At 42.5% G+C, this 17,235-nt stretch overlaps 1 protein-coding gene across 1 annotated transcript; it reads left to right on the top strand.

Moving 5' to 3' along the window:
- Window positions 1-1,024: 1,024 nt before the first annotated feature.
- Window positions 1,025-16,985, top strand: SF3A3 (splicing factor 3a subunit 3). The gene is made up of 17 exons (XM_036876569.2): window positions 1,025-1,199; window positions 1,461-1,508; window positions 2,887-2,939; window positions 3,045-3,150; window positions 5,286-5,358; window positions 5,737-5,828; window positions 6,667-6,749; window positions 7,404-7,542; window positions 8,048-8,116; window positions 8,537-8,604; window positions 8,764-8,871; window positions 9,670-9,739; window positions 11,751-11,915; window positions 12,011-12,121; window positions 13,280-13,370; window positions 15,698-15,753; window positions 16,703-16,985. The coding sequence occupies exons 1-17, from the start codon at window positions 1,104-1,106 to the stop codon at window positions 16,778-16,780; spliced, it is 1,506 nt and encodes a 501-aa protein (XP_036732464.1). The 5' UTR covers window positions 1,025-1,103; the 3' UTR covers window positions 16,781-16,985.
- Window positions 16,986-17,235: the final 250 nt, after the last annotated feature.

Below are 17,235 nucleotides of genomic sequence, written 5' to 3'. Positions count from 1 at the left end.
TTATCACCACTATCCAATTTTAGAACATTTCTATCACCCCCCACAAAAGATTTCCTGTGCCCGTTTGAAGGCACTTCTGATCTGACCTCCAGCGACAGGCCAACGACTCATCTACTTTCTGTTTGCATGGCTGTCTTTCTGGCATTTCATCTGGACACACACTACATACATCCTTTTGTGTGGGTGGCTTCTTTCACTTGGATGATGTTTTCATGGTTTATCATGTTTTCATCCATACTGAACATTTCTTAACTGCTGAATAACATTCCATTGTATGTATACACCACATTTTGTTCATCCATTCCCAGTTAATGGATTTTAGGGTTGCATCCAGTTTCTGTCTGTTATGAATAATACTATGAACATTTGGACATGTTTTTATTTCTCCATCTAGATGTGGACATATAGACCTGCTTCAGTTTTTTTTTTAAGGCTGTGTAACATTTTATTGCTTGGATGTATCTTATTTAACCAGTCCCCTGCTGATAGACAATTAGGTTGTTGCCACATGTAACAGGTCAAATTGATCTGTTTGCCTTATTGCAGCTTCGGGACCAGATTCATTTCCTTTTTTTAAAAAGGAAAAAAATGTCCTTTTTTAAAAAAAGACAACAAATATGCTATCATCCCCGTTTTACTGACAAGGACACGGAGGTCCAGAGAAGTAATTAACGTTGTCAGAGCACCCTGAGCGCTAGGGACTCAAGTTCCAGTCTCCCAACTCCCATCCGTGTTCTTCAACTACTCAACTACTATTCAGTCCGTAGGGTCCCTGCCCTCCCGGCGGGTTTCAGGTAGCCACCGGAAGCCAATCTCTGAACCTCAGGCTCCTGGATTTCTGTATGCCCCCTAGAGGCACCTGCAAACCTCTCAGCATCGCACCACCCCACCTCCAGCCAGCAGAGAGCACTCTGCCAACTCACTAGCTCAGATTGGGATCTCCCTGTGGCGCTCCCTTTTCCTCGAGTCCCCTAGGCACTTCCGGAACCAGCGGAACTTTGGTGCAGTGGGACCCTCAGAGTGGGGACACAAGCACATAAGGCGGCAGGAGTTGTTTCCGGCTGTATCTGTGGCCTCAATAGCGGTACGTTGGTGGAGGGAAAATGGAGACAATTCTGGAGCAGCAGCGGCGATATCACGAGGAAAAGGAAAGGCTCATGGACGTCATGGCCAAAGAAATGCTCACTAAAAAGTCCACGGTGAGTGGGGTCTGGGCAAGAGCCCCATCTGAGGCTAGGCCCCTTGCCTGTTTAACCGCAGAGAGCTTACTTTGGCCCTCAGACCTTCCCCGCGCACCGCCCCGGCCCACTCTCGGGCTCCCTCTCCTCCCGGGGCCCACGTCGCGGGGGCCTCTCTGCTTCAGCCGCTAAGACCTCAGCGGATAAGCTCCTCCCTCGGGCGGCCTTTCCAACTTGAGAACTCCGACTAACGGCGTCTGTGTCCTGTTTGCCTTACTGCAGCTCCGGGACCAAATCAATTCCGACCACCGCACACGGGCCATGCAAGATGTGAGTGTCCCACTGTCCGCTTCTCTTTGGGTCGGAATGAGCAGGAAAAAAGGGGGGGCGGGGGCGGGGGTCTCTAATTGAGCTCTGGCCAAAGATAACCAGATTGGTCAGTCACGGGGTCTCCCCGGAGACGTCCACGGGGCTCCCAAAACTGGGTGCTGAACTGCCCTTCCTCACTTCTCTGAACGGGGAGCTCTTATTCATTCCCAGTTACTCGGAAGACACCCTTTGTTATTGCATCGTGTGCCCTCCATGGATGTGTAAAGAATGGTTATGAGGAGTCCGTGGCATAGGCACAGAAGGTACTATTCCTTCTCCCCCAAAGAGAATGCAGCATATGAGTGTTTTTCTCCCAGAACACCTTTTGAAGTATTTGAGGTATTTTTACATGCAGTCTTCCGAACTGCATTTGCCTAGTAATAGTTCTAAGTTTCTTAACAGTTAAATTTAGAGAATGAATCAAAATCAAAGCGTTGATACTTATTAAAGCTGAGTGATAGGTAAATGGAGGTTCATTGTACTGTGCTGTCTACTCTTGCCTATGTTTAAAATCTGTTTAGAAAGGAATAAAAGACCTAATAGAAACTGAGTTTCTGATTTGCAGGAGATAATTAGACAAGGACCTAGTCCCTTATCCAATTCCCAGATCCCAAATATTCTGAAAACAGTTTTCTTGGGGTTTTTTGTTCTTTTTAATTACTTAGTGACAAAGTCTGACTTGATCTCATTTAGAAGCAAAACCCAACCTGAACAGATGAGAGGCTTTTTATCGTCTTTATCCCACTTAGTAAATAATGCATAAGTTTCACTGCAGAATTATTAATATGTGTTCCAGATTCCACTAGGGATAATAAATATAATACACAGTACCTTTCTGGAGTTAAAAATTCCAAATTCTTAAATAAATCTGTTCCCAAAAGTTCTGAAGAAGGGACTATGTATCTGTACCATCTTGAGCTTGAATCCAAAGGAAGCTGTATGATGTTTTATTTAGCCTGTGAACTCTTCAACCAAGCTTTTGTAGTGAAAATCATCTTGGCCCAAACCTCCCTTTTATCTTTGAGGGTCTCAGGTAGGAAAAGCTGTTTAGCAAAGAGTGACTCTGTTATATGGCTCTCTGGCTTTTCTAAGGAAATTTAAGTATCAGTAGTATGTCAGTATAGGAACTCTCTGCCACATCAGCTAGGTAATCTTCAAATTGACTTGTTTAAAAAACTAACCAAGAACCAGTGCTATTAAAGATGCCAGAAAGCACAGGAACTTTTAACACCGTATCTCTCAAGGTTTCTCTGGGCTTTGACTAGAGAGGTCTTTTTGGTGGCTTATCCGGTAGCTGTGGAGCTTGCTCCATTCTGATGGGTTTGTGTTTGCCTTTCAGAGGTATATGGAAGTCAGCGGGAATCTGAGGGATTTGTATGATGATAAGGATGGGTAAGTGACAGTCACAGCCAGTCCAGGAGTTAGTGCTTCTGAGGAGCCATGATTAAAGGACTGACTTTGTGCTCTGTGTTCCTTGGATTTTTCCTGGAATTGCAGGTTACGAAAAGAGGAGCTCAATGCCATTTCAGGACCCAATGAGTTTGCTGAATTTTATAATAGACTCAAGCAAATAAAGGAATTCCACCGGAAACACCCCAATGAGGTATGGCGTCAAAGGACTTTTTCCAGGCCTGCCCAAAGAGCATATTAAAGGAAGGGTATAAGGAAAAAGGAGATGTGCCACACTGATATCCCTTCAAAAAAGAACTTGCCCTTTAGCTGCAAGAAGCATATTTAGTTGACATATTACAACTTCAGTGTTTTCAGTCCGCACCCCCCCCCCCCAGCTTTAAGCCAAGGCTGTACTCATCCCTGGCTCCAGCCACCGACTGAGCACATCACAGGTATGATGGCCTGCCTATTTCTGCCCACTACAAGGCCCTTCTAAGGAGCCACCTCTGCTGCAAGCTCCCCATTGGGGTGATGAAGACTCCCGTCTGCCTCATGGGTTAAGCTCTCCCTGCCCAAGCATAATGATCTCCTCTTTTCTTTTTTGTCTTTCACAGGTATACCACCCCCAAGCCCCCCACCCCCATAAACTGCTTGCTCTCCTAACTGTCTTGAAGTCTGCTAACCAGGGCACCCAACTGACACAAAGAGGCTTTACTCTATTTCAGTGATCATTATACCCTCAAGACTCAGCCCTGAGGCCAACTCTTTCATTAACTATCTTTCCTAGTCTTACCACCCTGGCCCCACTCCTGATTAATCTTTCCTTTCTTTATGATACTGTCCTATTTTATGACAGTGTCTTCCCCACTGTGTTGTAAAATTGTAAGGAGCAGGAATTATGTCTCAATTATCCAGAACCCATTAAGTATATTGTATAGCTGACCAAAAGAATTATAGGGGGACAGTGGAGAGGGATGGGTCAACAATTACTCTCAGCTTTCAGGATGGTGTAACTGGAAAGCTGTTTGTTCCGTTGATAGAAATAAAGAAAGGTGTAACTCATTTGCAGTGGGAATTAATTTTTACATATGCAGATTTTCAGGTGATGTTGTATCTAGGTAGAAGTGTCCCATGAGCAGCTAAAGTTAGGTAACTGGGGCTCAGGCAAGAGGTAAAGGCTTGTGGTTTAGATTTTAGAATTATCACATGGACTTGATGCTTGAAGCCATGAGTCAAAGTTCTAGGAGAGAGACAATGTGAAGAGAGAGTGTTAGAGCTTCTGAACTGTAAAGTGTCCTAGGAATACTTCCATTAGAGAGGTCACAGGACAACTGCAGGTAATGTGATCTTAATGACAGTAAGCAAGACTTTCAGAAAGGAAGTCACTGGTATCAGCTGTTGCTGATTGGTAACTGCCAGCATTGCTACTTCTCGAGGTGGTAGGAATGGAAGTCTGGTCACGGTAAAAGTGGGCAATGAGAAAGTAGGAGTTTGGAGTGTGGAACATGTATTTGAAAGACTGGCAGAAAAAAAAAGAGAAACAGGAGGATCTCAAGCAAGAACGGGAAGATGTATATACTTAAAGGATCAAATGGAAAAGGAAAAGACTGAAAATACCAGGAAGGAAAGGTGATTTATTGAAATTAAGTGAAGGTGAATGAAGGGACTCTCGCACACCTGCATATGTTTCCCCACCCTGCCTTAGAGAATGGAGTATGAAATTGTTTGTTAACTAAGAGAAAAGACATGAGTACCATTTTGGTGTGTTAATCTTATTCCAGCCCTGGTAGAAAGGTAATGAGGAATAAATGGTTAAATGGAAGGATATCCAAGAAATACTAAGTGAAAAAACATAGTCCAGTGATGTATAAAACAAAATAAAAACTTCACACGTGCCTGTATGTGCTTGTGAAGATGCATATTTAAATACATGAGGCAGTGGTTTCCAGATTTTGCTGCATATTTAAATCACCTGGGGATCTTTTAAAACATACTGATGCCTGCCCTGCTCTGATGACTAGGTATCAGGCAAATCAAGATTGTTTAGTGCTCCCCCAGTTGATCCTGATGCAGCAAACTTTGGGAATGGCTGGGATAAAAAGAAAAGATCTGTGAACAGTGGTTACCTGTTTGTAGCAGAATTAATAAAGGGAGACTTTAGCAGGTTTTAGTCAAACAGCACAAAAAAGGAAAAGCAAAAAACAAGGTAATTGGAGAACAGTAATCGGCTCCTAATGAAAAGTCAAGTCCAAATCAAGTGTCAGAAGTCCAACTTTCTGTACAGCCTATTTCTGGGACATTGCAACCTTTTGTTGAAAAATCCACCTGAGCTTTTCTTTCTCTCAGATCTGTGTGCCAATGTCAGTGGAATTTGAGGAGCTCCTGAAGGCTCGAGAGAATCCAAGTGAAGAGGCACAAAGTAAGTAGGGTTTAACATTTCTTTCCAGCACTAACAAAAGAACAGATGAATGCAGAGTTCAGATTTGTCTTCGGAGCTCTGGAAAACAAGGCCCCAGGGAGATTTATAGCCAGGTTCTCTTACTGGTTTTCTCTTTGTTGGTTTCTGGGCTAGATTGACTTAGAATAAAATAGTAGCCTTGAACAAAATACTCATTTTGTGCTGTACTCTATCAGATTCGCTGGTCTGGAAAGCTGAGGTCTATTCATCTTATGAGAATAGGGAGGACATTTGGGTAAGAGCTGCCTCGTGAAACAAGGAACTAGCAGTCATTTGAAAAGCCACATCCAAAAAAGTGATCTTTGGTATCTGAATCCTTGATCTTTCTGATTCCTTCAGACTTGGTGGAGTTCACAGATGAAGAGGGATACGGTCGGTACCTTGATCTCCATGACTGTTACCTCAAATACATTAACCTGAAGGCTTCCGAGGTAAGATGTGGGAGAAGGGAGAGTGGTTCTGATTCTAGGGGTGAGTCAGGACACTGGGCTGGGGCTCCTGGACCCTAGAGTGTCTTCCACTGTTAAGCAATTAGAGTGTCTTATGTTTTGTAATGGTTAGATTAAAGAGGTGTTGTGCTTCTTGGGAATGAAACAGTATTTGAAATGAAAGGTTTCTACAGTGAATACAATAAGCGTATTATTTACTTATAAATTTTACTGTTTTACTTATTACAAGCATAATTTGCTTCTGTAAAAACAAATTTTTAAAAACTCACAAATATGTATTGAGCTCCTATGTTAGGCACACATGGTATTAGTTATATGGAACATTAACAAAACATAATCTTTGCCAGCGAAAAGCTACTTAATGTCTTTTGAAAAAGACATTGAAAAATAATTTATCATAGGAGATGAGATTTAATGAAATGTGACACTCTCAAAGTCACAAGGAAGTTAAATGATTAAGTTCCTCAATAAGTGATTGCATGAGTGAACAAATGGCACCTTCAGGACCCTATTTTAGGGTGCAGTGAGTGTCACCAAGTGCCTTGCACGTAGGAAGGGTTTGACAAATGCTTCTTTTAGTTTATTGTTTATTAATTTGATCTTTATTTTGCAGAGTTAATTATGTGCCTGATATTCTACTCAGTCCAATGGAATTAACACCCCAGTTAGTGTAGGAATTAAATGACAGGAAAGAAAAAGACTAACACGAGCCATGCCTTGTCACTTTGTTAGACAGTACTCTGTTTTGATGTCATGTGTTGGGGATAACACTAACTCAGTGCAAACACCTAACTAAATCTCTTGTCATTTCGCTTTTCAGAAGCTGGACTATATCACATATCTGTCCATCTTTGACCAGTTATTTGACATTCCTAAAGAAAGGAAAAATGCAGAGTATAAGAGGTAAGCATTAGTAGTTTCTAGGCCCCTCTCTACTGGATTTGATGAGAAGGTGATTTACTGGCAGAGTTCTGAATTTTGTCTGAAAGGAGTACTTGAACGACATCCAGGTTTATTAGAAGATAGGGGTTTTAAATGACATGTTTTTAAACGTTTGTAATGCTCTGGCTCTGGAAGAATGTGTGTCCATGGGCACATCTGCGATCTTATCCCCATCTATTCTTATTATTTTCTCATTGTAGAAGGAAATCTCCAGTCCAGGGACCTCTGTCTTTGGAGTTTAATGGGAAAAAATTAGACTTTGTCAGATTGTGACTGAAGTGAGGTGCCTGGCTCTGATGTATAGGTGAAAGGTTTTGTTTGTGTGTTTACACCCCTGGTTAGTGATCTGCACTCCGATCTTCTTTTCTTTTTTTCATTTTCTTTTTACCTGAAATCTTTATGTGTGAGTAATGACTTTAGTGTTTGGAATTGTATCTTGAGGATAAAAGGAGTTTAATTGAAAGGTTAGAATCAAGAAGACATGGTAAGAAAAAAAAGTGAGTTGCAAGCCTATTTTAAAAATTAGTATCACTGGAATTGTATTTTACAGGGCATAACAGTATGTCAGAAACAGAAACCCTTTTGCTTTCTTTATATTGCTTATTCCCTCTGTAGATACCTGGAGATGCTGCTTGAGTACCTTCAAGATTATACAGATCGAGTGAAGCCCCTTCAAGATCAGAATGAACTTTTTGGGAAGATTCAGAATGAGTTTGAGAAGAAGTGGGAGAATGGTACCTTTCCTGGATGGCCGGTGAGCTTCAGTGGGGGTGTGGGTGAAGGCTGTGCAGGGGAATTGAACTAAGGATTTTACTTTAATCTTGAGCTTCTGCTTTAGGGCAGTAGATCCTGATTTGTGGGGATCCATTATAACCATTACGTATTCTCTGCTGAGTGTGCCAAGTTTTCTTTGTGTACTTTGGAATGAAATTGTCAGGGCCCACTCGCCATTGGCTGGGCCCAGGATTTTCACCAATTATGTCATTAGTGCTGTGTGCTTTCTACTGACCAAAAACTGGTAAGATTATGTGCTAGAAATCTATACTATCTGTTTTCATTCCTGGGGATAAACTTGAGATTTCCTGAACTCTCAGGGAGAGAATGAATCATCTGGGTTTTTTTCTTCACCCTCACAGGAATTTGATTCTTATTCACGTATGTGTATAAGAAAGGGGCCATGCAGGACCTGGTAATTTAGCTAGTTCCCTTATTTTCATTCTAAACCTGGATCTTAATAAACATGTTATTGTTCTTGCCAGAAAGAGACAAGCAGTGCCCTGACCCATGCTGGAGCCCATCTTGACCTCTCCGCATTCTCCTCTTGGGAGGTATGTGTTCGTTAGCAACTGTACTGGTTCTGTCTTCACGCCTCAGAGGAACACCTGGCTGCCTCTTTTTAATGCTACGTATGTGTGATAATAAAACACCAGTTCCTGGAACCAGGCATCTACAAAGAAAGTGGAAAGATAAAAAAAAAGAAAAAAAATACCTTAACAACTAACTTTGAAAACTGAGAATTAATAATTCTAGTGTAGAATGGAGTACTACCAGTATGGTTATGTATGAACTCAACCCAGAGTCAGTCTTGTGGAAAGTTTAAGCTTATTGCTAGGAAGATTGACTATAGAATATATTAGTCTTTCCAAAGTTTCAGGAATATCCACACCTGCTAAACCTAAGTTTGAGCATCTCTTGTTTCTCAAAATCTGTTTACATAAAATTGTAATTTATCTCTTTTTTATGTATAGGAGTTGGCCTCCCTGGGTCTTGACAGATTAAAATCAGCACTCTTAGCTTTAGGCCTGAAGTGTGGCGGGTAAGAGACTGGTTTTTCTATTAGAACTGTCCTATTTTACTGTGTATATGCACGATCTCTAAGTGTCTCTGATTCCATTCTTTCTGTTACACCACACTGCAAAAATAAGCCTGTAGGGTAATGTAACCCTGAAATGCTTTGCCCCTCTTGTCTCCTTAGGACCCTAGAAGAGCGAGCCCAGAGGCTATTCAGCACCAAAGGAAAGTCTTTGGAGTCACTTGACACTTCCCTGTTTGCCAAAAACCCTAAGTCGAAGGGCATCAAGCGGTGAGTAGCTTGGGCACCTCTGCTTACAGTTCTAAAATGTTATTGCTATGTAGAATTTTTACTGCAGCAGAGATTGTAAAGCCTGTTTTATCACCGGTATTGATTCATGGAGATCCATTCTGCTTTTTTCTCTGCTAATGGCAGAGTGTGCTGTTGATGTTATAAACCTAGAATGGTCTGTACCCAGGTGACTGGAGTGAGTGAAGTCTCTAACTTTGAAACTGCTCCAGGTACCATTTGTTACCTCAGGACATTACGGAGACTAAGTAGGTTGAAATTTTTTTTTCTAAGTTTATGAAACCCTTCCTGACCCACCTGCTTATACAGAGCACTTTCTACTTCTGTTTTTTCTAATTCTCACAACCGTGAAAAGTAGTTTTCATACTGATCTTTTGCAGATAAGGACTCAGAAAAGTTACGGAACGTGTCCACTATCTCACAGTTACTAAGTAGCAGGGTCAGGATTTGAGCTCAAGTCTGCCTGTTTGGGTGCTCATCTCCAATACCATGTTTCCTTTTTAGATTGTTATGATGGGAGTTTAGATATCTTGATATGTCTGTAACCTTACCTTCTACAGTGAGGTCAAAGAAAGTACGTACCGTGCATGCATTCCAGGAAATAACCTTAGTACTTCCATCAGCGAGTCCTGAGCTGAACAGAGCATTTGCTTTCACAGCATGATGTTTCTCTTGTGCTTGTAATTTTTAATGCACCCATGAAATAAATGTCCCCAAGTATACGGAACAAGGAGTTAGGTAAAAAACCCTTGAGTGATGCAGCTTGTTTCTAATTCTCAGAGACACTGAGAGGAACAAAGACATTGCCTTCCTGGAAGCTCAGATCTACGAATATGTAGAGATTCTTGGGGTGAGTAACTGGCTCTGCAGAAGGCTGTAAATGCTGCAAGGTACAAGAGTCAGAGAAATACGAGTTCATGGGATTTTTTTTTTAGGATTGAAAGAGGAAGGATAGGCGTTACACTTTGGCAGCAGAAAATAGGGTTCTTGCAGGGTCCTTGGTGTTGGCCCTTCAGTGAGGTCTTGTTCTGTTCTTAGGTGTCTTTTGTTAGGTGATATTCCCTAAGGTTGCCCAATTTCCATGAGGCCAGACAGACTAGACCCTCCTGTCAGTATAGTATCCCCAGTGGTGCTGTCTCTTTGCCTGAGCTCCAGAATATGCCTGGAAGGTAACCCGAGAAGCAGACACTCAAAAAGCAAGTAAGAAAAAGCTACTTGCAGCAACTTTTCGGGTGTGACTTCTTAGGAAGGAGCGTTACTTACGTGTTCAGAAGATTATGAGACCCTTACTAGGGCTAGAAGGTGAGTGGTGCAAAGCTGACTTGAATGGTCTCTCAAGAAGGAGCTGAAGGGTGGGTTGGGAGTGGAGAAAGACCTGGCCGGACCAGGGTGCTTACCTGAGAAAGAAGGTAAGGGAAGGTGGGGAAATAAAATAGTTCTCTTTCAGGGAAGAGAAGGTGAAGGAAGGGCAGCACCCATCTGAGAAAATCTCAGTGTCTCTGGGAGTCCTGCAGAAGACCAGCCTTTCTGATAGTGTTTCTGCTTTGTGTGACTTTCAGCTTCTCTCAGAGCCTTTCCCTTTACAGATGCTTAGATGATGTTTTGATTGGGTGGCTCTGTCTCCAATAGCTTGTTTACATATGTTTGTCATTGCCATGAATATTTTCATTCTGCCCTTGTTTGAGGACCATGCATATAACAGCTATAAAACTAGAGTTACCTGTTAGTTCCCTTTATTACAACTGCTTTTCAGTAAAAGGCTAGCCAGACATTGGACACTGGACACATGTTCTCCACAGTGAACTTGGACTCTGCTAGTGTAGGCAGCACTCTGAGTTGCCAGTCCTCTAAAGGTGACTGGGAGGCTAATTTGTTCCCTTGACGTAATGTGTACCCACTGCTTTCTCCCTCCTTTGAGAGCATTTTGCTTTCACTGCCAGGAGGTGGCACCATTCCCTTTGGAATTCCAGCCAAAAGAGTTTGCAGAAGTTGCTCTCATTCTGTACTGTTATGATTTTTGCCATTATTTCACTATTCATTAGTATATGCTGGTTTCCAGACATTGTGCTGAGTGTTTGGATATAGTGGTGAACATGAAAAAGCCTCTTAGCCTTGAAAAACCCACTCTGATCGAGAGAGATGAATAACTGCCATCCATGTGACACATGCTGTAACACATGGAAGTTGAGATTTTTGTGTAGAAAGAGGGAGAAAAAATATTCCAGCTAGAGGAAACAAGCACAAAGGTGAAATTTTATGAAAGGAAATTAAATGTACAAGAAAAAATGAGAAATACATTATGTATGGAGTGTGCCTCATAAGGGAGGGAGCAGTCAGAAAAATTTGGAGAATTATGTTGGAAATGTGGACTTTGTCCTTAAATAGTAGACCACCAATAAAAGTTCTTTAAGCAGAATGTACTATAAGATTGATTTCTTACACAGATAAATCTGGGAACAAAATGGAAGCTGGACTAGAATGAGGAGAGACTTAGGGCAAACTAGAAGGCTGTCATTCCTGGTAAGGGCAGTAACAGTGGGAAGAAGAAAGGACCAGGTCAGAAAATATTTTAGAGGCAGAAGAGAAAAGATTTTGTTCTCTATTGTTCTGTGATAGTGTGTAGCTTCAGGTGAAAAATGTAAGCAGGAGACATGAAACCTTTGGTTTCTTCCTTTTGGATCAGGGAGGGCCTGACGATAAGAAGTTCTGATATGAAGGCAAGGCTTCCCCTTTAATGTACAAGGAAGAGAACCTTACCCTGGGAAGTGAGGGGTCAGCCAGGATTGTAGGAAAACAGGACATGTCCCTTCTTGTTCTGCTCTGCTTCTCTGACATCCTTTTTATTCATGGGCCTGGCTCAGGAACAGCGACATCTCACTCATGAAAATGTACAGCGCAAGCAGGCCAGGACAGGAGAAGAGCGAGAGGAGGAGGAGGAGGAGCAGATCAGTGAGAGTGAAAGTGAGGATGAAGAGAACGAGATCATTTACAACCCCAAAAACCTGCCCCTTGGCTGGGATGGCAAAGTAAGTCTCAGGGCCACCTTTTGTCTCCCTGCTTCCCATTTTAGATGCAGTTGCAGCTGCTAGTCTAATACTGTCTCTTACCTGATTTATTTTAGCCTATTCCATACTGGTTGTATAAGCTTCATGGCCTAAATATCAACTACAACTGTGAGATTTGTGGAAACTACACCTACCGGGGTCCCAAGGCCTTCCAGCGGCATTTTGCTGTAAGGAATTCAAGCCATTTCTCCTGAAAATTGAAGCATGAAGCATGAGTCTTCTAGAAAAGAGGATAGCAGGAGCCTGAGAAGATCACTAGTCCAGAACCTGAGAATCAGAGGAATGGGTCTCCAGTCAAGCATGTGGCATCTGGTCTTTGGCACCAGGGCTAGCCTTGAACAATACCTGACTTGGTTTCTGGAGGCATTCTCCCACCCTGCTGTTTGAACCTCATTTCAGTTTCCTCTCATTTGTTATTGTACTTCTCTCTCTGTCTTTCTGTAGCATCTTAGACCAGTCTCTTATTCTTTGGTCATTTCTCTAGCCCATTGCCAGTACACTGAACCCAGGAAGGAGCTGACCACCCTTTTTGGGTCTTAACTGGGCCTCTGCCTTTTGAAAAAAAGAGGCTAAAGGGATAACATTTATTAAGCTGTTCTTGAGACCAGACATTATCTGGATAATACTTCACTAAGTGGATTGAGCCTTGTTTTGTTTCTGCCTCAGTTCTTAGTACTTGGAAGGAAGTGTTAAAGCATGGAAAAGACTTGCTAGACCAAGGGTGGAGAATTTCTGTGAACTCCTGTCTCCCTCCCTCAGACAGACACACATCACTGATTAATCCTGGGTCTTTTCTGCTGAGCCCCTGAGTAGTCTTGAATCCCAACACTACCTCCAGTGAATTGGAAGTGCCATGAGCATCCAGGATAAAACCTAAGGCATTTGCCATCCCTGAGCCAAAACTGTCATGGCGGCAGTGTCTCTTCCTGCGCTTTCACATCCTTGCTTATACCTGATAAACAGTGTTCTCCTTTACTGCCAAAGATGACGCTGGCCTGCTGGCAGTAAGGCTTATTCATGCTGCTGGTGGGGGTTGCATGGGAGGTAACTAGTTAGAGTTCTGGTGGTTTTCTGTGGTCTTGTTTGTCTGGAAGGCTATTGGATCTAGAAGCTAGACGTTACAAACCTGCCCAATGATGCGAACACTGTAGTACTGCTTTGAGATCGCTGTCAGTCACAGCTGCCTCTGCACAAACATGAGCCACAGAAGGAATGCTGCCTTTAGGAGGATCTTCTGCAAAGGGCCGGGTTAGGGCTTATGAGTAAAATGGAGCTAGTGCTCTGTGTGCCGTTTCGCGTTTCACGTTGCCCTTTCTCTCTTCTAGGAGTGGCGTCATGCTCATGGCATGAGGTGTTTGGGCATCCCAAATACTGCCCACTTTGCTAATGTGACACAGATTGAAGATGCTGTCTCCTGTAAGTAAGCTTTATTGTTCCCAAGGCCAGACTAGGTGGCCACTGCTACAACTCACTGTCCCAATACCCTGGTGCTTCGGGCCTGAAGGCCGCAGGCTGCGGATCTGTAAAAGCTACAGCAGTCGTACAGTTACTCCATTTTGAGGGCAAGAGTTAGTCAGCAGTACTGATTGTTTTCCCCTTGAGAAGAGCCCTGTGCTGAGCATTAAATAGGCCTTTTAACTGTGGTCTGTTAACCCCCCTGTATGCAAGATGTGAGTTAGTGGATGTATGTGTATTTTTATGAATTGATTTTCATGTGTTAAGAACTACAGATATAAAGGAAAAAATAGAAATGGTCTCCATAAGCTTATTTCTATGTTGACAGGACCGCTCATTCAGTCCCTCAGTGTCCCAATTTCTAACCTTGGGAGAGATGATAGGTAGGCCTGACTGGGTCAGATACTGTCTGTAGTCCAGAAGCTGTGTCTCCAGGAACTGGTAGTGAAAGTAGTCACTTGTTAGATAGGACTGCTGCTTCCAGAAGACATCTGGGAAGTTGGGTTCCCTAACAAGGGAATGGGCAGGAATTAACCTTTCGCTGTTACACTGTTACTGACTTCTTAGTCTTGGTTTTAGATCATTTTGTTGAAGTTTTTATTTTGGAGTTTTAGCCAGCAGGGAGGGATTCAGTACTATCATTTAATTACAATCTTTTTTTTTTTTTTATTTAAATGAAGGAGTTTACTTATAAATGTATTATGTTAATTATTCCATTTTTCCAGACTTAAGATATTTTTTTAAAAACTGGATGAAAGACAGCTAAGAAAGAGCCGTGTAGAGTTGCCACCAGAGATCCCCATTTAGGTGGTTGGTCACCACTGACCAATATTCACCAGTATAAATCTACCTAACAAACTAATAGCATCAAGTTCAAATATCACCATCTTGTTTACAATAATAGGGTAATATTTAAATGTTATAATGGATCCTAGGGACATTGCCTAAGAGAGCAGTTGCTTTGCTAAAATCATGACATCCCTGTGGCTTTTCATTGGGTCGCTATCTCCTCAAAAACAGGAAATTCAGTTAGTTTGCTTCACTTGATTCTTAGTGAACCCACACTGATGCCTAGAGGTGATCCCATTCTTTTCTAATTGTTTGCAGATCCCTCTGAAGAGTAACGTCTCTCTTACTGCTCCAGTTTCCTATATCCATTTTTTTCTTTAAGAAAATAATGACAGCTTTACAATGTCCAGTATTTTAGTGCTACTGTGGGTTGGGTTCCTGCAATGGCCTGGACAAAGAGTCTGACAAGGCCCTGCCCTGGCACATTGTGGCACACAATAATTCTCCAATCTTTTGTGATGTGCATATTATCAGGGCCTGAAGACTCCAGCTAATTTAAAGCAATTAGCAAGGAAGAAAAAGATGATTAGTCTAGCATCTCTATACCAGGCACAGAGCTAAGCATTTTCTCATATTGTCTCATTTACTATTTCTTTCCCATTTTAGGCTAAAACTTTCTATGATATTTCTTCTAATCTTCCCATGTCTTGTTCTGCTTGATGGAGACTGTGGAAGCATATAGGAATCTAGTAGTTATGTCTCCTCATTGTCATCTGTAAATACTTTTATCATCTCTCTAAGCAGACCTTTCCTATCTGTATAGCCCTTTGTTCTGAGAGCGCACCTTCCTGACACCATTCTCGCAGATTTGAGCGGTTCTTTCCCTGGTTTTATATCTGTCCTGTCTTGTGTACGTGTCTGATCACCGCCTCCGAAGCTGCAGTGGCTTCTGTAGATGCCTGACCCTTTTCATCTTCACTGAGATAATGTGTTACTGAACTGCCAGAACTCTTGTTTTAGGTCTCCAGCGTTTACTGAGCCACTTCTCTTCAGACTCTTTGGCTGATATTTCACCTTTTTTCCCTCTCTGAAGTCTTTGAAATATGCACTTCACATAATCAGGCTTCACATAAACATATTTGACAACATCTAGTGTTATATTTCTCTTCGTAATGAACTTCAAGACTGTTGTCGCTTTCTCTCTCAATTCCCATGGGCTGTACCACATTAACTTCCTCTGGGAATATGTCAGTTCTCTAAGAGGCCTTTGGTTATATTTGATCGAATTTTTATTTCACAGCTAAGCAAAGATGATGGTAAGTTTTGTAGAGGAAGGGGTTTTGTCTACAGATAGTCCAGAAGTGAAATTCCTGTGTGGGGCAGGCCAGAGTCTCAAGGGCAGGGGTCATCCAGGAATGTCCTAATGGGTGATGTGGTGTAATACTGTGTACGCACTGGCTACTGTCAGTCCTGATTGCTGCACATTTCTCACGTTACAGTGTGGGCCAAGCTGAAGCTGCAGAAGGCATCAGAACGATGGCAGCCTGACACTGAGGTGGGTGCTGACGTAGCATCAGGGCTAGCGTCCAGTGCAGAGCTCACCACATAGAGCAGAGGTGAAAGATGATCCCTGGTTCTGTAGTAACGAGCACTGTATGACAATATCTGTACATTGGCTCTTGACATGTAAGCCTATCATATTTGTAATATTAAATGTGTCAGACTCTAAATCTGCATCTTAAGACAGGTTGTGGTATCCGATTGGAATTTTGAAATGGCGGGCAGGAGTACCCAATGTCTTGCCCTGCCACGAGGATTCCCTAGTTAAGTAGTTGAGAATCCATAGCATATGTTGGATCTCCTTTGAGGAAAGCGTCTAATAAGAGATGATCCTGTCATGGGGGGGAGGAGGCATCCTTGTTGGTCTTGAGACCGTTGTCCCAAACAGATTTCAGAGATGAGGAATGACATGTAATGTGAGGTTTGGTAGCAGCTCCCTTTTAAGTCTCAGTGGTTTTCAGTATTCCTTTTTTAGTAGCAAAGCCCTTTTCAGACTGATGTAGAACTCCAGTAAATAAAGCAAAGTACAGGAGAACTGCTCTGAAAGTGGGGAAGCTCAGTCTCCTTGGCCTCCATTTCAACCCCTGCATTGGCCTCTTGGGAAACCTAGAGTTCTTGGGAACCATTTAAAACTGTTGTCTTAGGTGAGCCTCTGTCAACCAGGGTTCCTCACCTTAAACACAGAATGATTTGAATGAACTATTTTCTTAGTTATCCCAAGAATGGGTCATAACTGGTACCATCCTAGATGCCTACGAGAGAACTTAGTTCACACACATGATGGATGGCTTGGGGCCGTAGGGTTTCATTCACTTGCAAACCCCAGCTGAGAAAGGCTCAGATGAATGCCATGGAATCGAGCCAGGATGAGCTTAGGTACCCAGAGGTCAGGCCCAAACATTTCTCCCAGGAGGCATAGCTAACAGTGTGCCCTTTCCTTTTAGGAAGAGTATGAAGACTCTAGTGGGAATGTTGTGAATAAGAAGACGTATGAGGATCTGAAAAGACAAGGACTGCTCTAGTGTTCGGGGATGCAGCTCAGCTTCTGGGCTTTCCCAGGCCGCCCTATGATCTTTTTCTATTTCTCACAACCAAATGCTCCTAAAAACTTTGTTATTTAGTCTTATGGCCTAACATGCATCTTGTAGAAATATAGACATGCTGGCAGATTGTGGGGTTGAGATGTTTTATCCTTGTTTTCTATTAAAAAAGAGTCTGAAAATAAAACCAGCCCTTGTTTAAAATGCATCTTGTTCTGAAGGCCAGGATTGTGGATTAACTCACTCCTTTAGGTCTTAACACTTCCCTACCTCTTCTTCATCAGCTTCAGTAGCAACTAAAGTTTAGTGAGCACTTATTACATTACATGTTAGGTAAATCTGACCTAACCTCTTTCCCCACCTGCATTTGCTGCCACTTCCCCAAATGAGCATCACCCCAGGGTAAGCTCTGCCCTAAGTTGAGTTAGCCATTCAGG

This window comes from Manis pentadactyla, chromosome 4, assembly GCF_030020395.1.
Source record: "Manis pentadactyla isolate mManPen7 chromosome 4, mManPen7.hap1, whole genome shotgun sequence".
NCBI lineage: Eukaryota > Metazoa > Chordata > Mammalia > Pholidota > Manidae > Manis > Manis pentadactyla.
This window is presented reverse-complemented; position numbering and strand designations above follow the sequence as displayed.

Excerpts from the sequence above, each read along its gene's own strand:
- SF3A3 (XM_036876569.2), top strand. The coding sequence starts at position 1,104 with ATGGAGACAATTCTGGAGCAGCAGCGGCGATATCACGAGGAAAAGGAA. Across the intron at positions 1,200-1,460 it reads TGCTCACTAAAAAGTCCACG|CTCCGGGACCAAATCAATTC; the intron begins GTGAGTGGGGTC and ends GCCTTACTGCAG. Across the intron at positions 11,916-12,010 it reads CCCTTGGCTGGGATGGCAAA|CCTATTCCATACTGGTTGTA; the intron begins GTAAGTCTCAGG and ends GATTTATTTTAG.